The sequence below is a fragment of the Parus major genome, chromosome 13 (genome assembly GCF_001522545.3).
Source record: "Parus major isolate Abel chromosome 13, Parus_major1.1, whole genome shotgun sequence".
Taxonomy (NCBI): Eukaryota; Metazoa; Chordata; class Aves; order Passeriformes; family Paridae; genus Parus; species Parus major.
In genome coordinates, this window is record NC_031782.1 from 10515266 (window position 1) to 10541992 (window position 26727).

The window sequence follows — 26727 nt, forward strand, 5'->3', positions numbered from 1 at the left end:
GATGTGTACAATGTCATTTACTTTCTTTCACAGGTGTAACATTGTTTTTTTGTTGTAAAGTGCCAGGATTCTTGGAGAAAAAGATGGATCATTTCTTAGAAATGAACTGGAACAAACAACAGTAGAAAAGGAGACAGAAACAAAGGTCTGCAGCAGGCTGGAATTCAGTCAACCTCTGTTCTCCCACAAGGTCTTAAGAATTCATTTCCTCTTTCATGAAACCATTTGTTTGAAACTGAAATAGGAAATAGGGAACTGGAATTAGTTATCACCATGTACCCAGTGTGGGTATCATCACAACCTAGATGGATACTTGAGGTAAAATCTCTGACTTTGGGCATCCATGCTTATACTTCTCTACTCACCCAAGGGAAGATACATAGAAAGATGCAAAAGGATGGGGAAAAAGGGATCTTCCCCAATGTAAAATTCTAGAGCCAACACTAACAGAACAGTGTATTCTGGGGCTTGTGTCACAGACAGTCAGCATGCTCTGGCACTCCAGGGGAATACCTTGGAGGCTAGGGGATATAGGTATGGGAATAGATGATACAAAGCTTGAGAGAAGCATTCAGCAGGAAGCCAAAATTCCTAATGTCCAGACACTCCCATTTACCTTACAAGGAGCTCTCATCCTTTTGCAGCTAGAACTATGGACAGATCTTGGTAGGAGTAAACCTGATTCTAGCCAAATGATAATTCAAGTCATTCTGATGCTGATACGTTACACAAACCCAGTGACAATCTTAAACTTAGTGGTGCCATTGACCCAAAAACTCACTAAAAAAGCTATAACTGTACAATGCAGCTGCTTAATACTTCATGAGATCAACAGCAGGAAATTTCATTATGGCCAAATTACTCCAGTAGTAGAAATGGCAACACCCAGGTTATTAAATGCTTTTGTAAGAGGTCAGTATATCCCCAGCTTTACATACATGAGCCTGCCTTCAGGTTTTGTTTCTAAAGAAGTATTACTTACCCCATTTACACCCCACTAGTACTGGACAAGCTGCATGTCTTGTTCTATAATCCCCCTCACCACTTCTGAAGAGATTGTACCAAAACACTGCTGTTCCCTGAAAAGTGAGATCAGAGCTGGATTAGTCAGAACCTAGTCAATATAAGCAGGTTAAAGTAAGGGGGAGGATGCCTATGGATTCAGCTGCAGGCAGCTGAAAGCACTTGAACAGGTCACTATTGAGAAAAACTCAGTCCTGTTCTAGCTCAGCCATGTTCAGAACACAGAGGAATTCTACTGAGCACAAGTTTACTTTGTTAAAAACAGCTGTACAGAGAAATAGTTCACTTCATCCATTACCAGCAAAGGGAGATGCCCTGTAGTCTGCAATATCAGTATCTCCAGCTGCAATGAAGTGCACTTGTCACATCAGCTGACTTTTACATGGACTGTGCTGAGGGAGTGGCAGTAAGTGGAGAGAGAAGGAATAAACCCAAACACATACAATAGACATTACCTTCTTGGGCCATATTGCTGCCCCAAAATCTGGGAAAACTGTAGCTCCTCCAGCTTCTACATCACTCATCTAAGAAAACAAAGTCCACAAACTGTACATTTACATGGCTTTTTATACAGTCCTACAAGATAAAGTGTCCCAAAATCTAAAATTTCCACTTGCACCTCTACAATTGGCTCTGATAAGGAAGGTGCACTTCAGCACAAACTGCAGAAGAAACAGTACCTGCTGTTGAAGGATTTTATCTCAGCTGAAGGCTTTTGTCCAGACTATGTATATCTAGAGATATATTCCCTAGATAATGTATCCTCCTTTACTTCAAATAGCCACCAGAAGTTGTGTATTTGCAATGTTAATAAGCTAATACTCTAGAACAAGACAGAACTTCAGAGTAAGCTGGTTTCAAGCATTTCACTCCACTTTATCATCCAATTAGAAAACAAGTGTCTGTTAAACCAGGTATTTCCTCAAAATTGAAACCATGTCTTTGGAACTAATTTTCATAATTTAGTTTATGCATCTTGGTCAACCACTTCAAAAACTACACAAACTATTAGAAAGCCTCTCTTTCTGCAGTGTTTCTATGCTTTTCACCAGCAGTCTTACACAATTTCAAATGCATTAGGCAGCTGAAGCTTCAACAGCTACAGTTACGTGTCTCCAAACAAAACCATGTATCTTTACTCTTTGCCCTACTACACTGGAATTAATTTAACCCTACTGTATGCATCAGTAACAACAGATTTATTGTAAATTCTAGACTTGACTCAAAACCCACCGAAGTTCCTGGAAACGCTCCCATTAAAAATAGAATTCAGTAAGCTCACTGATTTCAGTAAGCTTTGGGTCAGATTCTAATTAAAAGAAACAAGTTAGTCAGATCTAGCTCCCACCAAATTTAAAAACTATTATTAATACATTCTCCAAGTCCCCACAATCCCTATTGTAACTTGGATTTCTGTCTAAAGCAGATGTTATTACCACTCTGGTGTCCTCCTGCTTCATACAATAAAAGTGCATCAGATACCACAGGTGCACAGGATTTTGCCCCTTCCACCTAGAAAGTGTGTGCATGCAGCCTTGCAAGTTAGTACACATCTTAGCCACACAACCATTCTTTTTAGTAAGGGTGCTGCTGGTACATGCATGATGTGTTATGTATTCTACATCAAACAAACAAGGGCAATTTGCCTTTGACCATGTACAACTGGCAGAGATGTGTACTGTTCCTTCTAAATAAAAGCTCATCCAAAATTCTGAGAAGTAAACAAAATAAAGATTGACTTGATTTAAAATTAAAATCCATTTGCAGAAAAATATTTCACAGCTACCAATCTTACTCCAACTCTTGTTTTGAAGATTGCAGCCTCCTCTCCATAGCAAGTTGAAAGTGTTTCTGGTACTGTTTTGAGCTGCATTTCACTCTCAAAATAGGATGTCAGCCATCAAATTTAAAATTCCGTGACAAAATATTTAAGCTATAGCACTCAAATCTTAAAAATAGAAGATGAGGTGTTCCTAAAGATATAGTGGGTACAGGTTGATCAATTAAATAGTGTCAGAAGACTACTGTGAAAACAAGGCCATTATTCCCAAGGCAGGTATGTTTAGGATTCCAACGTATATTGTCTGTGGTCTGTGTAATGCATGCACCTAATGAATCTTTCATATCTGCACTTGTAACCTAGTTGCAGCACATTTATCAGCTCTGCCTCTCCCTCCATTTGTTGAAGCAGCAGCTGTGCTAAGCAACTGAGCAACTCTGGCTTTGAGCTGAGGAAGAAGATGACAGACCACAACATTGTGTGCTGTAAAACAGTGGTGGAAAAATATGCCTGTCTCACATTAAGTGGCTGATATTCAAGTTCTCCAAAAGCATACCACATGAGTACCCCAAGTGATTTCCCTCTGAGAAATAAGCCAAAGTTTCCTCTCCCCCCCGTGGAATCCAATTAAGTAAAAGATTCCACAGCAGAGTGGCCAAAAGGAGAAGATGGGTCCTGTATTCAAATTTTCTGCTATGAGGTTAAATACTACCAAAATTCTATCAATTCAGATGAACAACACCTGATGCTTGAAAGAATAATGAAATCCCTACTGCCAGATGTCAGGAAATCTCTACAAATAACCAAATACACAAGCTGTAAAAAGATGGTGCCAAAGTTACACTCAATGCATAAAGGATCATCATACTTACATAGTTTAAAAAAGTGGCCACACGATTTCCAGTCCCTAACCGCTTGAAAGCATTTGGCTCATCTTTCTATAAAATTAAATGAGAATAACTGAAAATTTCAAGTTCCCAGACAGTAGACAGACAGAGGTACTTACATAGTTAAGAAACGTCGCTAGCCTATTTCCTTCCAATTTGAGTGTGCTGTCAAAGGGTCGCTGCAACAGACAACAACTTTAACCCGGGTTCCAAACAGGCTCTCACCAGAGCTACCCACGTGCAGCTCTGCAGAGACCCTCAAGCCCAATTTAAAGCCTTGGGACAGAAAGGGGACAACTGACACAGGGGAACATGAAAGCAATCACAAGTTGTAGCCAGGGTGCACAGCTGCATGCACGGAGCACTTGGATGCAATGAGGTGAAGTTGCACTGAACAATTCTGAAGGGAGAATAGGAGCAATGCTTTCAGGGCCTGTGGCACAGATGTTATCCAAGTAAGGTCAACAACAAGCCATTGTTGTTCTGGGCACTGATCCAAAGTCAACAACTGACACAAATACAAAAAAACTAATTTTCAGTGGGCTTTAGCTAACAGATTCTTGTAAATGTAGCAACTCAAAGAAACAGAGTCATGAGAAGAGCAAATGCATATTTTGACAGCAGATAAAACTATAAAGTAGTTTCAGGTGGTTGCCTATCTAGGACTAAAGGCCACATCAAAAGATCAAATTATCTTTAGTCTGTAAAAAACAGTGAGTTTCATTTGTTGAAGTTGAGATCACACTGGTGTTCTTTGTGCTTCTGCCCTGACATCTAGAACACCAGCGTCTTTCTTGCCTTCAAAAAAATGAAATTAGAAATTTTTATTTACATTGCTAATAGTCAGGTGGTCATTCCAGTTAGGAGACATCAAGGTGCATTTTTATACACAAAAGCAAGAATGTTCAACATATAAAGAAAACAATAAATCAGTATTGAAAAAGACAAACAACAAGGAAAATCACAGTGACCATGTCTAAGATTTCATAGTTCAATATGCCTGAAGCATGTTTTAATAAACAAGTGGTCTTTCCTGAAATGTGCTCATAAAAACCCCATGACTTGCATATGCAAATCCAATCCAAAAAAGCCAACATAAGAATACTGAGATACAGGGAATTTCCTGGTTGCTGCCACTGCTGTGAAACCCAGGTCCAACCATGAACTTCTGAACTTCAACAGCAAAAATCTACCTTGAACAAGCAATAAAACCTCCAGGTTGTAATAGGCAGCTACTGAAGTGTCTCTATTTGAGAACTGCAAGGGAACAAAAAGCTGATCAGAAGCTGCAGAGACACAGCAGCACCTCTATTTCAACACAAAGTCTGTGATGCACAGAGAGCCTGCAGGACCAGACTGAAACTGTGGCAACCTCTGCAACTGCCTTGCCTTAACTGACAACTACAGCCAAGGTTATGTTCCAAGTGGGGCTCTGCTCCAGCTACTAATCCAAAAGTAAAGTCCACAGTGGCCAATTTGATGCCAGAGGTCCTTGAGTTCAAAGGCTTTGAACAGAATTTAAGAGCATTTGCTTAATTCAGGAAACTAAGCAGACTTGAAATTAAGAGGAAAATTCTCAGAATGGGCCACAGCTAGAAAATACAAGCTTCCATAGTGTTGAAGCTTGGAATTTTTTTATTTTTTAAACAGTGCTAGGTTGGATGACTTCAATTCTGCACTCAATTATTGGGTTGTGTACTCTGGCTGCAGCAATCCCTCTTACCAGGTAAAACCACTGGGACAATTTGAATTATGCCAGATTCCACTGAAATACCACAGAAACCAAGGCATCACATGGAATTTATATTTGAAGTTACCAGTCACCATATTTCTTCAGTATGCTTAGCACATCCATGAACTTGTTTAGGGTCATTATTCAGAATCTGCCCTTCTCCCACAGCAAACCAGAGCTGTTTTTTGCCAGGCAGAGCCCCCTAGTGCCTGATGAAGACCCAGTGGTACCATCTGTACATCCACCTGTGTTGAAGCACTGCCCTCAACACCAATCCAGGGAACTCTTTTCAGACCCCAGTGCTCTAGCCACTCTCAGGGGGATCTGCCAGAAGGGCTGTACAACCTGTGAGGATTTCCATGTTTACTTTTCAGGAAGAAGGTAGACTTCTCAGTCAGCTCCTGCAAAATGCTTTAAAGCACCTAGCAAAGCAGGGTTTGGACAACATCACTGAATTCAGAAGCCTAATGGAACAAGGCAGACTCATAACCCAGAGCTTGCAGACCTCAGTTTACAAAAAAATACAATGCAAAGACCACATTCAAGTACTGCATGACTCTTTTAGTGTCCCTGTACTGTGTAAAGAATCAAGGTCCCAAAGGTAAGCCGGGAGATTTGTTCATTATTCTCTTGAACTTTCAGCATCAGAGAAGGCAGTACAAAGGCTTTTCAGAATTCATAATCCATCCATGCAACAGGGCTACATATTACATGCTCCAGCAAGAAACACTTTCACAAGTTCTCTCAGACCAAACTCTTCCCTCCTCCCCATCCCACTAAGAAATAACTGCAAGTGTGATCTTACCCTGGAAAAATCAAAGTGTGGCTCATACTGCCCTCCCATTCCATAGTTGGCAACCTACAGCATGGAAGAAGAAAGCACATAAGTATCTATTGAACTGCAAGTGACTGCTGCAGAACAGCACTTGCTTTCAGGAATTCAAAGCCTGCTCTGTGAAACAGCACTTTGTGGCAAGATTATTATCTATTGTACACTTAATTTATTTTTGTATTGCCAGAGCTGAGTTACACAGGTGAGAAACAACTTGAGTGCTTTTTCCCTTTTGTAGTTTGATGGTTTGTACTTATCACTGCAACAGCTTGTTTAACATTCAGCAGCAATAGTTTCACCACAGCCTCACTTCCTTCCTCTGAAGGAAAGGCAGATGAATGTGCAACTCTCTGTCAAGTCCAGCCTAGGAGACAGAAGTGGACTCTGTGGATCATGTATGATCTGTTACATATAAATGCCTCTCCAGAATCACAGAAAATAAAAGCACCTCTTCACTTACTTTATGATCACATAACATGTTTTAGTTACTCTGAGGCTGTATTTAATGTGTGTCCCAGATCACTACACAATTACCCAGTTTCTGTGGATAGCCTGTAATCAAGATTATTTCAATCAGGCTCTGAAAGAGGAATTCAAGGAGCATGGAGGAAGACAAACAACAAATGCACTAACATACAGCTATTCTGGCAGTGTTGTACTACTGTAACTCTTCTCCCCAACACACACCCAGAGATCAGAATTCACATGAGACTATAGCAGGACTACAGAAAATATTTGGGTCTTAGAAACACTGAACTAGGACAGAGAATAAGCTTTTGCAGACTTGAAAAATAAGCAGCAGGCACCTCCCTCAGAACAAACTGGTAAATCTCAGATTCCTGCAGGAAGTTATCTTACTTTGTTCTGATATCTCCACCCTTGAGCCAGCACACCAACCTGCAAGAGCTCTGCTGTTTTCACTGTTAACCCTGTGATCTGCTGCATTCGCTGATTCACCTTGGCCACAACAGGATCATCATTTTCTTCCAACCATGAGCTAAGGGAAGGATAGCAACACATTACTTTACAATACCAATCACCACATCACATTTCCCAAGGCAGAAGGATTCTTCTACCCTTTGTCTGATGGCTAAAAGCTATTTTCCATGCAATTGTTGGGAAAGCTTTGGTTACATGCAAAGCGCTTCAAGTTTTCAAATACAGTAGGTAGCAAACAACAGCTGCTAAACACAAAAACCTCAAAGCTCAACCCTTCTCTCTGCTTACCTCTTGGATACCCTGTAGCTAGCCACTGTAAGGACACCAGTGTTGGGATCACGTACTGTGGCTCGTGCCAGCTGTGCCAAAAAAATCCCAAGGGGGAAGAAACACATCAGCTACAGGATAGAAAATTTCTCACATCTTACCAAAAGCAACACCTGATTTGTCCAACTTCAATATCTCACTGGATGGAACAGCTTCAACCTAGAATATGATCTGATTTCATGCTAAAACAACACATGCAGAAACACACGTATAATCCATCACCTGCATTTGATCCTGGAAAAAGAGTCTGATGGACTGCACAAGCCATGATATTGATTAAATCCATGAGTTGCTTGCTGAACAGGTTTTGAAGGCACTTTTTTTAAACAGCTGGAGTCAATATTAGCGAGAAGGAACAACAATAAAAGTTAACATATGAAGTCCAAGTTCCTGGCGAAGAGAAAATCATTAGATAGTCCATGATAGTCCATTTAATCAGCCTGATCCTCATGTGTACTAAAAACCCAACCTCACTCTCAGATGTAAAATAACAACTGAAAACTTTCACAGAATGATTTACAAATTATAGGACAAGCAAACCCCCAATGGTAGAAAACTCCCAAGGACAACTCTCAACATTCCCATGCTCAAATTTTCCAGCTGAAAAATGCTTGGAACATCTAGTTCTGAGTCAGTTTGAGATGGCATTACACGATGAAGATAACTCTTCAAAAGCACAGCATGCCTACATATTTTAAACAGTGAATATCATCACATTTAGGCCATATCAGCATATCTGTAGGAAAAAAAAAAAAGTAACTTGGCAGGACTGATAAAAGTTTGCTGTGGTGTCAGAGTGACAGATGACTGCTAACAATACACCAGCTCACTTTGGTTTTCATTCTTGCAGCTGAGAACAAGAACTGGGACACTCCTTTCTTTGACTGTAAGCTTAGACCACATTTAAATTTAACTCCTGCCAACCATCCACACTCTAAATCATACCTCTTTTCTTCCACCTAATTATAGGTCACAGAAAGCCCTTCTATTTGCATCTTCTTCAGAGAATGTGGTCATTATTTCTCTCATTTTTTCCTCAAATAAATCTCCAGCCAGCTTTACACTCCATGTCAGCTGTCTTGTCCCTATACAAGAGTTCTTGGCACAGCTGCTGCTGTAATTCTGACTCACTGTTAATTTGTTCCAATTTTTGTCTGTATAAATTGTAACAGAAGAGCAAGGCAGACTGAATGTTGTTCTTCACTGGTACAGCAAAGCATAGCTTTGGGGATATATATTTCACTTCCCAGACTTTTCATTCTGCTGCCATTTTCAAGCTTGTATATGCTTGCTTGATTTCTGCAGCTAGCACAGGATCTAAATAAATCAGAACTCAAATAAGTCTGACTGCTTTGATATGATTCCCTATCTGGTCCGATAAGCAGATTTCTTCATTTAAGACACACAATCTACATCTCAGTTGGTATAAGCAACTGATAAATGTGAGGCTTCCTCTCTCAGGGTGGAGAAATCAGCCTTGTAAGAGGCATTTGCTTCCAAAAATCATTATAACATCCTTCATTGGTCAAAAGCTTCACTGACTGTTTCAGAGTCTATATAGTTTAGCAAGCTCTCCATTGTTATTTTCTTCTGAAATCTTCACTACTGAAACCCTGCAGCATGAGCTCAGGTATTTATGGCTCCCCACTTCATGCCATATTCTTGCCTGTTCAGACATTCCTGGTTTGCAGGTAACATTAGGAATTTTGGGAATATGGCTCTCATACTATGATGGCAGACCTGCCTCAGTGCTATCCAAATCAATAGAGCTAAGAATTTTCTTGACCCTCCCCTGACAGTTCTGATGGATTGCCTGGAAAGCTAGATCTACTTTTTGGAAGTGGAACAACAGTGATTGCATTTTGCAAAACAAGAATAAAACAAAACTCAACTGCAGCTACTCCCAATCACATACATATGTTCTTTCTCTACAAAAAGTATTGGCAAGTGTGAACTGCAGAAAATGTTGAAATGCTTGGACTCAAAAGTAAAAATTTTGTGCAAATGCATTTTAGCATAAACAAAGTGGTCATCTTTCTGAGCCTAAAATAAAATAAAACTTCACAGTTCTGTCTGAAAGCTTCCATGATTACTAACTAAAATTTCCAAGCTAAAATTAAGCTGTATTTATTAAGGACCATCTCATCACAGGACTTCATTTTCCATTCTTTCAGTAGTACTGCAGAATTTAAAGCTATTCCTGCAGCTAAGCTATATATAGGTTTAGAAAAAACAAATTACAAGAAAATGGCTGCTTTTTTTAAATTGACAGTTTTCATCTGAATCTTAAGGCTATAATATTTACCCACTCTTCTAAGGACTGACTGCAGTTCTACACTACATAGATTACATGAAGAACTCCTCTAACATTAGTAATATATGCAAAATTCAGAGACCAAGAATTAAGACTTTCCATAAAACCTTGAATAAAAAGGAAAATCACAAAAAAAGGTGCCTTTAAACAGTGCTTTATTTGATAAAATAGATTAAGTGATATGCTTTATGTGAATATTTCCATTTTATCTGAAGCTCTTGAAGTTTTCTAGTATGATGTAATAGGAAAACTTCTCCATTTAAGGAGGTGAGAATCCTCACTGAGACAGGAGTGTTCAGCCAACGCTTCCACAGCTGGCTTGTAGTCATAGAAGACCAGCTTTACAAACATCCCAAATTATTAATGATCTTGGGAAGCATCAGTTTCTCACTCTGTTTCTAACTATTTATGCTTACATTTAGAAATAGAAGAGTAAATCTTCACTGGAATTTTAGTACCATATTTCATAGCAATAACCTGAAGACTGCTAAAATGAACCACTCTAAAAGCAAAGATTTGTTCAGTTTTACATTCTGCTCAGATCTGACAGAAAAACTAAGGGAGCATCTGCTACTATCACACTGCCATACTACTTTTTGACAGAAAGGTGACAGGCAGGAAATTCCACCTCCAGAAAAAACAGAAAATTACTAGCTTTGCATGAGGTAGCTGCTTCTTTTATTGTGTGCAGAATCACCAGAACTCATACCATGAGCAACAGAGAACACCAATGGTTTAGCACAGCAGTGGATTCCAGAATACACAAACAAACCAACAAAACCCTAACCTCTAGGCGTTATTCTAGCATAATTTACCTTTTTTCCTTTCTACTTCTGTTGAGATTTGGGCTTTTTAAATTTCATATAAGTTTGGCTCCAGTTCAAAAGGCAGACTTAAGGCATATTGAACACCTATTATTACTTTAATTCAGCCATTTACATTTTCAAGTCTAGTCTCTAATTTTATAAAGCTTTCTAATCCATTTACTAAGAACTTCACATAATTAATTGCAACAAGGTATAAATACCTTTGGGAGCCTGGGCTTTATGGTCCTACATCAACAGCCAGTTTCAAAATTGTTCCCTTTAGGTTCACAGCTGCAGTGGATCATCTGTAGTATGAAACTAGATCTTTCTAATCCTTTGCCTAGTCCTTGCTAACAGAGACTGAAGCATGGAAATAGCAGTCATTAGTGAGATAGGAAAAGGGAAACTTACCTTTGGCTTAGCTAGTTGTTTAATTTTCTCAATTTCTTCATCAGAAAGGACATTATAGTAACGCACAATATGAGGACTGTCCCATTCATCTTCTTCTTTAAAGGGAGCTATGAGTAGATGAGGGTTTCTGTTTCCATCATGGTACCTACAAAACAGCCTTTTTTGTCTTCGAGGTGTCTGAAACAAAATTCCAAACAAAGCATTGTTTGCTCAAACACTTTTCTTGAACTTCAAACAGGCAAGACAAGAAGATGAGCTTCATTCCACACATACTGTAAAAGCCACCAGGTGACCAGAGGATACAAGAGGTAAACAAGAGTGATTCTGCAATTTACTGCAATTAGAAATAAGATATCCTGTTCCAAATACCACTGAGCAGGCTCTGAAACACTAATCTTTCGGGGAATTAAATCATCAGAGTTTACAGATTAAGAATTACACAAACAGTGAGCTTTAAAAAAAAAGGCCTGGTTCTTATAATTAAGACTATACAGATGAAATAAATTGTTTGTTTTCCCTGGACCAAGAATTAAAGACATGTTTGTTGAGAGGTACTGGAAATCACTTGGTCAAATAGTCACTCCAGAAGAATAGGTCTAAGATGCAAAAGAGAAGGGATAATGTGATTCCCTGAGTGTGGTAAAGCATAATCAGCTCTCAGGGGAAAAAACTTCCTTTCATATCTGTACAGCTGACTTTGAAAAAGCTGAGTAGACAGACTGAGGAGAATCAATTTTCAACAACCCTTAAGAGGTACAGCTAAGAGCTGTTTGTGTGTAACAGCTGAAGATTCAGAAGCCAAAATAAAAGGTACAAATCTCAGCCTGGACAGAACCAAGCATTTTTTTTTTTAAAAAAAAAGAGCTTTACAGAAGGAAAAACATAATATGTCCCACCAAGCTTGACCACCCTTAGGCAAAGGCAGCATAGTCAGGAAGTTCATGTCTCATACCATTTTCACCCCTTCACCTCTGCAAAGGGCCTCATAGATATCACGCTCTGGCAAGTAATCAAGAGGCCTCTCATAGGTTCCACTTTGCACCATGGCTTCTGTGGTTGTCACAGTCTTGTTTATGGACTTTTCTTTCTCCTTCTCCTCTCTTTCCTTCTCCAGCAGCTTCTCAAAGTACCGCAGATTACTGCCTGCTCTCTCGTGAGTGCTGTCTTCATTGGGAGAAGAACAGACAGAAACAGTGATTTCTGCAAACTCGGGAACTGTTAGTACAAACAAGTCCCTGTATCAAGACAGCAACAATTCCTCCCTTTCTAAAGCATTATCAGGGAAACAAAGGCATTGGCTTCAGTCTGCACTGAAAAACAACACTGGGAAGTTTCTATCTTGGCAAAGGAGGGGTACACACAGGATACAAAAGAACCTGGGAGAATTTCTGGAAGAACTCATCATAAAACTTGTACTCCAAGAAAAATAATACAATTTTTTGTTCTTTACATTTTTTGTTCCTTACATTTCTCCTTTTCTCTCAACTTTTCTGACCAGTTCCACCCTAGATGAGCAGATCACCAGGGCTCATGAGCAGAGACCAAGGTAGCCTACTTGCTGTAGTCCTCCTTTCCACCATGCTCCTCACCCACACTGCACAAGCACACTTTAACCAAGTACTGTGGTGGAGTCCAGCAACAGTCTTCAGTCCCAAAGACATCTCACAGGTTGAGAAGCTTGAGCCCACCTACAGCATCCATCTGTAGCTCTAATTGGGTTATATGGGAGGGAGCCTGGGTCACTAAGATCTCTGGACATATTGGTGATTTATTAATGATGTTGGTATGAATCAATAAACATCATCAATAGATCTTTACCCCAGATAACTAGGAAGGAACAATTCCTTGTTCATCTGTGTTTCTGGATGCTATTACCTACAACAGATTCTTTTTCTTCTGGCCTTCCCAGCTTTACTGTGTTTATCTCATGGAACCAACCCCAAAGATCACTCCAGTCACCCCTCATTAGAGCACAGGGTAACAGTGGCCAGATAAACAAGTTGAGCCCAGAGCAGAGGAAGCTGCTGCTTTCAGAGGGGACTGCCAAGTGTGTTTCACTGTTTACAGCTGATAAGGATTAGCATTCTGTTATCAGTGCTAAATCCCACTGCAGAGAGAGAGATTTGATATATATTCATATCCTTGTAAATTTTTATTTAAGAACTCTAGTTCTGCAGAAATTGGACTAATAAGTATTTTTCAATAGGAAGGTTTCTCCCACTCTCAAAATGCTGCTAATATTTAAACTAAGAACCACAACTCATTAAAACACCCATCAAATACCTAACACAGGTAATGTTAACTCTAAATGAGGAGGACAGATCTTTCCAATGCAGGAAGTAGGCAAAGCTGGGTAGGAAGCTTATTTGCCTACTCAAGGGAAAGCTAAAAACACAAAAAAAAAAAGCACAAAGCACACAGGTAGTGAGTGCAGTCAGACACATGGGGGCCTTGAATAACAACAGCATGTACCATAAGACAGCTAAAGATACTTCATGCATAAATAGCCTTTTTTCCAGGACCTGCATTTATTATAAGTCTTCTGTCAGCATATCCTTTCCAGTCAGCTCACCAATGTGGATGGGCCAAGACTGCTCTCAGCTCAGCTGCTGGCAACACTCCCCAGCTAAAATAACGTGGTCTTTGTTCTTACCAAGGGATATCAGCCGTCTGGTGAGCTCCATGGCTCTGTGCAAATCCCCAAACTGGAAAACAGCATAGCTGAAATAATCTAAGATCTCTACTTTGCTGACTGTTGTATCCTCCCCTTCATCATGCTGTTTTAAGGCCTGCTCCATCCAGAGCACAGTGTGGTAATAGTCCCCATCATTGTAGGCTGTCTTCCCCATGCCGTAGCAGTCACCAACTGTCAGGGAGGATCTATATTTTGTTCCTAAAAACAAAAACATAGCTTTCAGCAAGCACACACAGAAGCACCTTTGCCTTAAATATATGGGACACATTGAGAAGTATCTGTAAATACACACTTTTATAATCCAAAAATGTTTCTAAGAAACAATGCTTTGACAATATTTTTAATTCAGTACTAAAGTGATCACCATCAGAATTAAAGAGGAAACTCTGTCTTAATTTTATTCTAATTCATTCCTCTGGAAACAGAGAAGTTTAACAGAAGTTGCAGTGGTAAGTTATTGTGTTTTCTGTTGTAGATGAAGGAAGAGCAGACTAACATCTTAATAGATTTCACCTAATCTACAGATTAACACTGTTAGATGACCAGAGAAGCCTGACTACATGCACAGCCAGCTTGTTTCTCTTTATTGTAAGCCTGTATTTGGGTATAAGCAAGCTGATATTTATTTAAACAAATTGGGTGTCCAGTTGAGTGTGACTGCACTGATTTCCAGTTGCAGCTTCCAGCTCAGAAGATGAACAGGTAAGACTTAAAAATTAATTAGTTATTAAAGGCCATTAATACTTCCAATAACTAAACATTGTGTCAGCTCATCTACCCACACACCAACAAAGCCTATCCAGTTTGTGAACACCCTGTTGGTAGCCACCATAACCTGTTTCAGTAGAAGTCTCATGAGCAACAGACATTCATCAGGACTCAGCTAACAATCAGACACCCCAGTATCTCCAGGGATTTCCTGAAACATCTCTGTGGCAAAACCAGTTAATCCTCAATTCATAAAGGATTTTTGGCAAGATTTTGAGGATGTTACCACTTCCTGTTAAAGCCAAGGAGACCTTGGTGCACTTACCTGGCAAGTTCCCTCGAGAGAGGGTTTCAGAATCCAGTTTGTAGGTGTCCTGCAGGCGCATCAGAGCCTTCGCTGCTCCAGTCTCATCTTCTTCAGTTGGAAAAAACTGACGCTGGATTGTAAGATTTGCAATAAAGCCTTCACAGTAAAAAGGAAAGATGTTACTTCCAAAGCTTGAATAAACATCAGTACAAGATTGACACAGAAGAGGAAACATCTGCTCTAGCCTGAATATTGAGTTTTAAATAATCCAGATTTAAAGTCTCTTATTAGGCCCAAAAGTTAAACACATTGTTTTCTGTCCCTTCTCAAGAAATATGGCTCATGAGTAAAAAATAAAGGATAAATAGCTAAACTCCTCCATTTTCTTGTGACACACAATTATTGATGCACAGCATGATGGATCTAATGATCTTCATTTTCCTCTAACGTCTCTTTCTGACATGAAAACTTAACTGTCAATGATCTTCAACTCTGTATTCCAACCTCTAAAGCCTTAAGAGCTTTTCAAGTCTCAATTCCAAAATCCTGATCCAGGATCCCCTCACTAGCATAGGACCTTACTCAGTGAGAGAGTTAAGCCTGACAAGTAAAACCAAGTGATATTCAGAAATAAAATTAAATGCACTAGGTAGATATATCAGAGTTACACAGCAAGTTGGTTGGGCAGAAGAGGAAGCCATCAATTGAAGGAAAACAGCCCAACCATTTTCAGTCATACAGCAAGCCAAACTGGATAAAAGCCTTTAGAAAAAGAATTAGTGACAGATGTATTCAATAGATTTCAGTATTTTATTTCCATTTAGGAAAACCATTCCAAAAGGCAATAAAAGCCTTGCTTGGAAAATCTTTCAAGTACCTCAACTTTAGCATATGCACAGTACAAAGGGAAGGAACCACACAGTAAACATGTGGTGTTCTGCCTGAAAAACATAACCACCTCTCCCTCACTTTCCAAAAGTCCAGTAAAAATAAACCTCCACTTAAAGGTATGCAAGCAAATTCAGGCAAACACTTGATAGAATGATGCAAACCCAAGGATTAGTAATGGAAACCTTTGATTTAGAAGGATAGGTTTTGACAGACTACAGCATCTGCCAACTCTAATGCTGGGGCTGATACAAATTTTTCCACCAGTTCAATATGGGACTCATTTTGATTCTTAATTTTGTCTCTGATCAACATGGTTGAAAAAACAATCACCAAGAGAAGCAACAGACTTGGAAGCAAATGAAGCAGTTTATATACAAGAGAACATAAAACTCAACAGTTACCACCACAGCTTTAAGCATATCCCATTCTCCCTTTTTCCCCAAATAAAGTTTCTGAGTCTTGAATGAGATGTGTTTCAGTTGCAAATTTTGCAAGTTTCACTCACTTGGGTAATCAGTACACACACAAGGCAAATCCCTTAGCTGCATTTTAAACAAACTTGACAATAAGATTTAAACCACAGGCAAGCTTGTGGTTTTCCAGAACACAAGGCTGCCTCCCAACAGCAGTTCCCTGTAACTCCTTACCATTTGCTGTATCCTGAAGAACCAGGTTTTCCAATTCCAGCCAGTCAGTATTCAAACGCTTCACAAGCTTATATGCATTTACAGGGTGTGCCAGATACCCCTCTGGATCAGAGGCTGATTTGCTGGTCAGTATATCCATTTTTTCAGCCCAGCTGAAACAAGAAGTGCGCACCTCAGCTTGAGAACAATTTATGAATGTACATCTTCCTTCTTAAATCATTCAAATTGCACATCTAGATCAAATTATTGCTGCTTTTACTGTCAAAACTGGCTTTCAAACTTTCAAATTCACAAGGATAAAGTGGAGGTTTTTCAATTCCAGTAGTCTCTTTCAAAGGGAAAATATTTCCCTGCTTAGTATTTTAAGCCTAACTTCAGTAGGCATGCATCTCAGTTGTAATGAGCCTTAAAAGTATCACTTTAGTAACAGACTGAACAGATATCCTTTTTACCAATACTTGAAGAGGATATTATTTTGCCTCCAAAGGGCAGCTTTCCAAGAAAAGACCCTTTTGTGTACATGTGACCAGAATTCATACCATTTCACTAGTCCACAGCTCTAATATCATTCTACACTCCCAAAGGAAGGTCAGGTTGACACAGACAGCTGCAGGTTCAGAAGTTCTTTGGAAAGCATGCCTCCCTCTAGAGGCACCTGGCTGTTCTGAACCTGGACCTCATTTAGACTATCTTCCTGTCACACCCTAGTAAATATTGCTTTGGCTAGACAAGAATGAACAATCTTCCTAAGCAACACAAAGTTGTCAGCAAGAGCCTTTCAAGTGATTCAAGCAAACAGGACAACATCAGAGATGTGCTGCAGCCAGGCTGGCATCTGAAGAGAACAAGGGAGAAGAACTGTCCCTGAGGGCAAAGCCAACACAGTAAGGAACCCAGAGATTTGGTGAATGCCACTGGTATACTTGGCTCTTGTCATCAGCCCTGTTTACATGGAACAACAGGCAGCACAGAGCACTGGCACACAGAAGCATTCAGCTCTCATAGCAAGACTCCTGATGTGGCCTCTCTACAGGAGTCCTGTGATGGTTCAAGGACAGGGCAAAGTGGGGAGAGCCCACCAAAGAACCATTTCTAAAGAAGCAAATTCTAAGTGATATCTGAAGCAGGGACCCTTGGACCCTTGTAGGTTAATGGTAATAAATTAAACCAAGTTAGTACCTATCCTCTCCCTGTGATTATCTACTGAGGAAATACCAACAAGATTTAGCATCAGAGAGTGGTGAGAAAGGTGGGGTGTGATTGAACACAAATGAGCCATTTTGTCACCCTTCATTACACAATCTCCCCTACCTTTTAATCTGAGACAGCTTTTTCTCTTCTGCTCGGATATATTCCTGTAAAGACTGTACCAAGTCCCTCTCTGCATAAATCAGGTCTGTCATTTGACCTAAAAAGAACAGGAGCAAATATTCATCAGACCTAAAGAAAGTAACATTCCCAAGTGCACAGAAGACAAACCTTAAATGCCCCAAGGCTATTAAAACCATCACAAACAGACAAGTTAAGGGTGCACACTTCAGTGCCTGTAAACCACAAAAGCTATTAGACCCATAGGTCTGGCATTCAAATGCTTCAAGAGGCTTTTAAAGCCCAACTTCAACAGTTCACCTTAGCTTTGCTCTGATCCTTCCTCTGCCTCTGAATTACTTTCAGTGTTACAAGTGAATGCAAGACAATTAAAAGGGTTTGACACTCATACAGCTATGGAGATAAAGCAACAAAAAATCCAAATGGTTGCCAAAGCATCTGTTCTACATATGGATACAGATTAGATCACACTTACAAATTATTAGCTTAATCACTGCCATTATTTAAAGTTACAGCTTTAAAACACGGATAACTGTGGAAACAGCCTAACATTACACCAAGAGGAATTTCAGACTAATGTTCAGAGACACTCACACACTCTCCTGATTAGTATTAGAGGAAATTGCTAACGTGTCAGTCCTAATTGCTATGACAAACTTGGCTCTTCAAAGCCCAAACTGAAAGAGCATGATGAGACTCATAAATGCAACCACAGCTCCAGCATTCCAAAGTGACTAAGAATGAGGCATGATTAAGCAGATAGAAGGCAGCAGGATGTGCTATTTTCAGAGTTAGGAAAGGTTCAGAAATAGGTAAGTGTAAACAGAAAGTAACCCTTCATGGAAGCTTTGTATAAAATGCTACTTTGAAAAATCAGAAGCAAATAATACACATGTAGTTAAATATTGTTCAGCCAGCCACAGGGCACGTGAGGAGGGTGGCAGTAGGACTCCAGCTGAGCAGTTCCACACAGTGGTGCAGAACAACACACAAGGACCTCTACACTTTGACATTCAGAAACAGCTCCACTGACTCAAAGGACATTCTGGAGAACAGCCAGTGGTAGTTAATCAGCCTCTAATACCCTTATGAAGGGGAAGTCCCCAAACTGCTTGACAGGAAAACATGAGACCAATTAATAGCTGAAAACTCTTATTTAAAATAAGATTTAAAATTTAAATTTAAAATAAGCATTTAAAATGCTTATTTGAAGCTCTACCAAAATCATACATGGCTGTATCCTCTTAGAACACAGGAACTAAGTTGTCATAAAAATCAGGTTATTATACAGATTTATTAAAATGCAAATTCTTTAGGATTTACTCAAGCCTAGCAAAACACACAATTGTATGGGAGTTACTGGTTTTTCCTTTTGACACCTAACTCCAACTTTTTGAGAAGACAGATTTCAGGTGCTGTGAAAAAAAAAAAACTTCACATATTTACCACTTAAATTATTTTCATAACTCCAATTCAGGATTAAGATTTTTAGCATAAGGTGCTAAAAATCTTAATCCTGAATTGGAGTTTAGGTGTTCTGTTCAAGGTGACAACAGATGCACAAATCCTAAGGGAACACAGGCCCCATCTTACTTTACTGACAGAGGCCCCAGGGAAACTTGAATCATGTTGGTCAGTGTTCTAAGTCAACCAACTGCAAATAAATGGCACTAATGCTGCAGAAGAGCAGCTTTTCCTGACAGAGACAGTGCTGGTCAGGGCCCCATGAAGAAAGCCATATGCTTCAGATGATAACTTGAACAGTTCTAGCAATCACAATAACAGCATCACAACATCATGCACTGAGTCCTTCCACACCTATGGAGGTAAAGAACTCTGCTTCTGTGTGCCAGATCAGGAAAACACAAGGGAAGAACATCAACTGCAGCCAGGGTTTCATCTTCAAGGTACCTCAAACCTGTAAAAAATTAAAAAGAAAAGGAGAAATAAGAATAATTAACTTATTTGTGAGAAACAAGCCAAAGCATTAATCTTTACCTTCAGTCATTTTACCCTCATGAAAATTATTTAGACTCTCTGAATTTTAATTAGTAAAGTTTGAAAAAACTCTTCAACACTAAGAGCTGTTACTTGACAGTCTCAAATGCTTTCTTGCATACTCTTTGAGATTTACACGGAAGACACTGGGAAGTGCACACAAGAAAAGTAAAGGAAACAATATGTTGTCCACTGAGACAGCAAGAACAAGCTCTATTGCAAGAGCAGCTGAGCACCTTCCATGTCAGACATAACTGGAGCTGGAAAATATGAGACCCACAAAATTGTATTATAGTCCAATAATAATAATAAAAGTCTAAATTAAATGGATTTATAGCATTCTATGAAACTCAGTTATGTAAAAACCGTCTAGAAACACAAATAGTAAGAAAGCCAAATAGAGAACATTTTGTAACATGGAAGTGGCAGCAACGGTTGGAAAAGTTGTAAGAAAAATTTCTAGCTCTGCTTATTCAAGATGCATTATCTCAGCATATTGGCCTCTGGGCACAGCCCTTATAATTTCTGTATTTCAAAGGCTGTGCCAGTTTAGAAACCCAGCCCCAGAGATGGATGTTGAAAGCAGATTGTTCCAGTTCCAAAAGCACAGCCTAAGGGCTATGGGAGGAAAGCCAGTCTGAACAGATGGGGTCAAGTGAAGTGAAGGATGCAAGGGGCATACAGAAGAGCCTCCTGGGAGGTCTGATGACCAGAACACCTTCTCCAGAGGATTTGTGAGCACTGCACTTAGATCAGTCCACAGCTCACTCCAGAGCTGCCTGTCCACCAAGCAGGAACAGCCACCAATGCCAATCTCATGTAGAAGCACTGCAGCTCAAACATGGAGCTCTTGGCACGTCCTTGAAGTGTCAAAAGGGAGGTGACAACTCTTCACCTCAACTACAGAAGCACTTACTGCTTTTTCCTACTCAATGTAACTGGGCAAACTGGTGGCTCAAAATTACCATGTGTGACCCAGTAATTCCAAACACAGTAAAAATGCATCTGTTGGGGGCAAAATGGAATCAACCTGAGAAAGGGGAATGGAGGGGGGAAAAGGAAAGGAAAATATATGGAGTGTCTTGAAATTTCAAGCAATGCAACAAATAGGAAGGAATCAAGATATAATTCTGCAATAACTCCAACTTGTTCCCTTGGGCTCCACACATTTGCCTCCACAAGATGAAATATCCATGAAAGATAAAGTGGATATCGCCCTTTCTTTCTCCATTTTCAAGCCCACAGCACAACTGAAGCTCTTACCCTCAGCTGGGCTCACCAGTGCCACAGACACAAACATCAAACACTTCCTTCAGTGATACCTACATCGCTAAAAACATTAGAAATAGCTCTGTCCTCTGCTGTGTATTATCACATGGCAAGATGATTACTTTTAAATTCTTCTTTTGATTGCTTTGCAAGACTACACAAGGAATCATTTACCACAAGAGTTTGAAAGCACGAGTAAGCATGAAAATGTCTTGCAGTATCATAAAAAGTCTTCTTTCCTTCTTCTGTTTCTCACCCTTCTGCAAACCACATATTCCCAAACTGCTTATTTAAGTTAGTTAAGAACTAGTAAATGGGTAATCTGAGAAATGCGTAAAGCTGAGTGAATAGTGCCACGGAGAGGTCTGCCAATATCACAAGCCACAATAAGTGATGTAGCAGAAAGCCCAGCAAGTCAAACACACTGGGGAAGTACATTAATTTCAATACATTAAGCCTCATCTGTCCATCTGAATAGTCTGCCATCATTTAATGGAGTGGTTTTTTGGATGCACAACATAAAGTCTGGGAGAACAATTACAAGTGAATACTTCAGTTTAAAAACACAACTCTACATTCTCCTGTACCTCCTCATCATGTTCTCTCATGGCTGAGGATATCTGCCAAGAAGCACACCTACTGCAGCTAGCAGCTTGTCTTTACAGATCTTCAACAGCTTTACCATCCTACTCAATTTTACTTGAGTCAATAAAGAGAGACCTCAGTCAAAAGAGAAAGCAGCTCTTGCTCAAACAAGGACACCTGGCTGCAGGGTTTGCAGATTGTTTGTACACATTCTTTACACAGCTGTTACTGGGAAAACCAGCACAAATAATGAATTACAGGAGGCTGAACATCCACAGTCTTGGCCGGCAGGAGTGTGTGTGCACAGCCACATGTATGTGTGCTCACCCCACTCCAGCTAAACAATCTTGCTAACAAAGAAGGCAAGTGGGGCAGAAGGGGCATGAGTAGCTCATGCCTCAATAATGAAGACAAATGTTTGTAAAGCCAGTCTGTTTTATTCAAACAGAAATGCCAGACAACAAAGTGTAGGATAAATCACACCTATATTTCTGGCTTTTTCTTTTGTGGGCTTTTTCAGGAGGGAGAGGGTGTTCATTGGTTTTTTTACTTCTTTACAGTATAAGACCTCAATGAATCATTACTCCCTATGGAAAGGGTGCTGTCAGGCTCAGAGAACACTGGCAGAAATAAAAAAGCTTCTAGACAAAGTACACAAGGATGGAATTTTTCTCCACAGGTTAGACTGAATTCTTTATTAAATGAGCTTTCCTAAAACCTCATAATCAACAAGATATAAAAATGGAGACCTGTTAAAGGGAAGCTGCTTGCACATCTACCATGGTTCTCAGTTCCTCACTCACTCTGAATTTCATATCCAGTCACAAGGGGACACAGGCCAGATCCCAGCCAAAAAGGAAGACTTTTCTCAGGTCAGAAGAGGAAATACTCATCTAGTGCCTTTAGGATTAAACTTCTGAACAAACTGACACGATATAGTCTCCTTTATTCACCATAGTACACGAGAACTCCACTAGCCTGACAACCTAACTAAAACCAGGGACAAAAAAAGCAAGTCCTTCATCCAGCTCCAAATTTGCACAGATATGCAGAAAAATTTAATTAAGCAAAACCAACATAAGACCAGCCTGTACAACATAAAGAATACAAGTCATACCCTTTATTGTGGTTAATTAGACCAGTGTTACTTATATGTGAACACTCCTTTTGATCACATGAACTCCAAAAAAAACAACTCCAGTGTTCTTCCACTCCACACTTAAATGTGACATTTAAAGCCCCCTTTGCTATGGGGCTTCTCTAGGGGAGGTGGGGAACTGGGGTGCTATGTAACTGCTACAAGTAATCTCTTTTTCCAAAGACAAGGTAGGGGAAAAATTTTTCAGAGCACACAGCAATGGTTTCTTCTAAGTAATTAAGGCAGAGTACTGCTCTCTGGTTTTGGTTCCATACTTACAGACACAGAATTTACTGCAGAGGAAAAAAGTTTGTGAGACAAAGTATCATAACCAGATACTGTCAACATCTGATTAAGATACCATTTTTCTGAGCTACCGAAATACAACATAGGAGCTGATGACAAGGGTTACAGCCTGTCTCCTCGTCTGTGCTTGCCTGTGCTGTTAAAGACACCTGGGAAATCACTCTGGAAACAGCTGCTTCCATATGTACCTACATTTAAATATCATGGTGAAATCCAACAAGCAAATCTCTAATTCAAGATCACCTCAGGCCACTGATGAGTTCTCAGTGCACACACAGTTGAGGTTCTGAAGTTTGGTTCATCCTCAAACAGCAATTTGAGGCTGGACTGTTGGATGAAACAGGCCTGTTTGGGGCTCCTCCAAATGCCACTGTTTTCCACCCTGTCTTCTTACTTGCAGACACACTAAACAGTACTGAACTGGTGCTGCAGATGGCTTCATCCCTTTCCCCTCCACAAAAAATGGAGCTTCAAAAGTAGACATTAAGTTGCTATCAGTACTGGTGGCTGTAGATAAGGTTAATGATATATAAGTGGAAAATAGTATAAACAAAAAAACCTCCAAGGCTGCTTACTTATTAAGAGCCAAAAGACAGGCTTAATTTTAAACAGATTTTCAAGATGTTGCAAGGAGGAGCCTCTCTCAATACCAACCAAGAAAAGCAGCCATAAAACCATCCACGTGTAACAATATTTCAAGTCTTGCAGATTAGCCCAACATACAATAGCAGCTATAACAAGACTTTTTAAAAATTATTAAATACTAAGGAAAGAAAACCTACACCATTGGCTGAAGACTTTGAAACATCAGTAATTCAGAGCTGAAATTCATTATCCACATGAACTCAGATGCACCAGTGTTCAACCCAGCCCCTTCCTCCAGGGCACATCGGCTTTGCTGCTCGAAGCAGCTTATGCCAACATCAGCACCTTTTTTACAAAGTATTGTAATATGCATCTAAAAACAATTATAATCACCTAGGAAAAACACCAATATCACTGCCTTCTGTTTCTTAAGGCAAGCCAAAAGAAAATGAGGAAAACCTGTTGATTTGCAAGCATTAACAAGGACACAGCACAATCACACAAACCTGCTGGCATTTATTTTAACATTAAATAAATTATAACCACCTTAAAAGCCATAATCATCTTGATTGGCTCCCAGTATATTTTTTTTTAAGTTATAACAGAGAATGTTTTTTCAACACTCCAGTAGAGAACAAAACTGATGCAAGTCTAAGGCACAGCAAATCCACCTAAACCTTACTCCGCAAGCTCTGCCTTTATAAAGCAGCCTGGATTCAAATTCCACAGTGTTGGTGAAGACAAAAAGACTCAGGGCTTTTTCCACTACAGCTTATTTTTTTTTAGCATTAGTATTTAGATTGCATTTTACTGGGCTAAGGCCATGACTTTAGTATATCATCATACTTAACATAACTTGACATAACTTACCATTTGCTCATGTAAAGCATTAAAAATATCTTCCTGTTTGGAAATAAGAGGGGTTCTTTCCACATTGAAAGAGCTACTGTCAGTGGACTGTTTTTTTCAATTAAATTTAATTAAAGTCAGGCATTATCTCAGACATTATCATTATCTCAGGGGTTGATTCTACTCTAACATCACCCTAGAACATGCCCCCTTCCACATTCCATGTTCTCATATCTATGACATATAGAAAATCATGCACAAAAATCAGAACTAGTCATAGGAAAAATATCTATGTTTACAGCTTGCTTCTTTGGAAGTTTGCCAATGTGCACAGCACGGAAATCATAAACAGATTGGATTCCTAACTTAAACCTCCAGTGAAAAATTTCTTACACTAACTGGTAAATGCTGCTCCCTCTGCTGTTATTCTCTCTGAAGAATGTAATTCCTGTACTGCTTCCCAATGTATGATTAGTCACATTAAAAAAATTATATTCCAAATATATATAAAAATAATATAATAACATGAATAAATATAATACATAAAAATATATAATAATACATAGAAATACAGATTAATAATTTGTATTATAAAATTTATAATCCCAAGAAATTATGTCAATAGCAAGAAGACACATTCTTGTCTGTTAGTGTCACAGTAGTGCCAATTTACCAGTGCAGAATAATGTTCTGCTTGTGAAATGAGAGTGGCAGTTATTGATTGCTATATATATTCACCACATACCTGTGGGATTATTTCCAAGTCCTTAATGTCAGAAAGATAAAGTATTACCCCGGTAAAGATGGACACAGCGGCCTTTCAGCTCTACTCCACCCTCACAGAGCACCTATAAAATTAAAAAGCAAGAGGTTTTGTTACAAAAATGTCTTCTGTGGAGCACTGCTTTACTGCTGAGGAAGATGGATGATTATTGGCTAGAAACACTAAACACCACCAAGTCAGCCAGTCCCCAAAATAGTCCTTATTTACATATCCTCTCTCCTCCCTGCTTCCAGGTTACAAGGACGCTCTTTGCTTCCAGAAATAGAATTACTCCTGTCTAATCAAAGGCATGTTTTGTCATTTTATGACATGCCAAGCTGCTGTGCTCCAGCTGAGCTGTGGCAACACTTAAGCAGTGCCTTCAGTTTTCACATCAGCTGCTCTCCAGTGTCTTTGCACAGCCTTTTCCACCGAGGCTTTGGTCACTGAATCGAACAGGTCACACAGGGCTGGCTGAGCTCTCCTGGCTTGTCCCCAGCTCAGCTGCACAACTGTGCAGAGACAGGCTTTTTTTGGGAAAAAAAAAGCTCAGAGTAAAGTAAAACGAGACGTGAGCAGAACAAGTGGGGTTTGGACACCTCTACAAAGCTTAAGTCATTGCTTGCTCTATGCTGAGCCTATGGCAGGCAGGGAACATGCACAGCCAGTTAACTCAGAGTCAGCCGTCATTTAACCGGGAATGCCAGTCCTATCAAACCCAAACAGCGCGGAGAAGGGAAGCAAGCTCTCCCACTGTATTAGCGATGACACCTCTAACACGCTTACAAAGAGCCGCTGATGTTTTACGGTACCACCTCCCCTCCGTGCCACACCGCCCAGAGCACCGAGGGGCTGCTGCTCGCCGACCCGCCCCGGGGAGCTGGACCGAGGGAGCCCCCCAGGACCCACCGACCCCCAGCAGCCGAGCGAGGATCCCGGACGAGGATTAAACCGCGGAGCGCCAGGGCTGAACCGCCTTCCACCCGCTAGCACACCGCGCAGCCGGGCAGCGCTCACGGCTCCCCCGCAGCGGGATCCCCGCCAGTCCCGGGGGGCTGCGGCAGCGGGCACAGCGTGTCGCGGACCGCCGCCGCTCTCAGCGTATGGCTGTACCCTCAAGTCTACCCCGCTCACCGTGCTGCCGCCGCTCCCGCCGCCCGTTCTAGAAGCGCCCCGGCCCTTCCAGGCACGCCCCCCGCCGGGCCCGCCCCCGAGCCCCAGGCGCGGCCCCGCCCCCGCCGTAATGCCGCGAGTAGCGGCGCACCCCGCCCGCCGCCCCGGCTGTGCTGAGGTCTCGCAGCGCCTGTTCACTGGTGAACAGCGATCCACAGGGAGTTCAAACAGCCTTGGAACACCTGCTCCATCCCTGGAACAGCCAGCCTGGATGGGCCTTAACATTTGTTTAGGTGAATCTAGAAATTATCGCATCAGTATCAATGAGAGAAGCAAGCTGTCAGTCTGTGATGGCTTTAAAGATATTAGTACATTTTAGAGACTGTAAGAACACTATTACTCTTCAGACCCAATTACATGAGTCAGAGCCTTACTCAGTTCAGATGCTTCTTTTTTAACCTATTTTTATTATAGACTTCTTGCTCTTATGTTA

At 40.4% G+C, this 26727-nt stretch overlaps 1 protein-coding gene across 5 annotated transcripts; it reads right to left on the reverse strand.

Annotated features, from left to right (window-relative positions):
• On the reverse strand, positions 1–26319 carry P4HA2 (prolyl 4-hydroxylase subunit alpha 2). 5 transcript variants are annotated; one of them, XM_015641948.2, is made up of 17 exons: positions 26256–26319; positions 25104–25206; positions 19447–19546; positions 17611–17707; positions 16300–16451; positions 14780–14917; positions 13705–13944; positions 12004–12215; positions 11052–11228; positions 7482–7552; positions 7152–7251; positions 6228–6281; positions 3810–3869; positions 3676–3741; positions 1479–1547; positions 983–1079; positions 1–235 (listed from the first exon to the last, which is right to left on the reverse strand). In XM_015641948.2, the coding sequence occupies exons 3-17, from the start codon at positions 19526–19528 to the stop codon at positions 165–167; spliced, it is 1686 nt and encodes a 561-aa protein (XP_015497434.1). In that variant the 5' UTR covers positions 19529–19546; positions 25104–25206; positions 26256–26319; the 3' UTR covers positions 1–164. The 5 variants fall into 5 exon arrangements, with proteins under 5 accessions (XP_015497434.1, XP_015497429.1, XP_015497433.1 ...); XM_015641943.2 differs by lacking the exon at positions 3810–3869; XM_015641947.2 differs by lacking the exon at positions 3676–3741.
• Positions 26320–26727: the final 408 nt, after the last annotated feature.

Bases quoted from the DNA above. Each gene is read 5' to 3' on its own strand.
- P4HA2 (XM_015641948.2), bottom strand. From the start codon at position 19,528: ATGAAACCCTGGCTGCAGTTGATGTTCTTCCCTTGTGTTTTCCTGATC. The intron at 11,229-12,003 runs GTATGAGACATG...ATTTTGTTTCAG, and splicing joins GAGGTGAAGGGGTGAAAATG to ACACCTCGAAGACAAAAAAG. The intron at 1,080-1,478 runs GTAATGTCTATT...CTCACTTTTCAG, and splicing joins CAGCAATATGGCCCAAGAAG to GGAACAGCAGTGTTTTGGTA.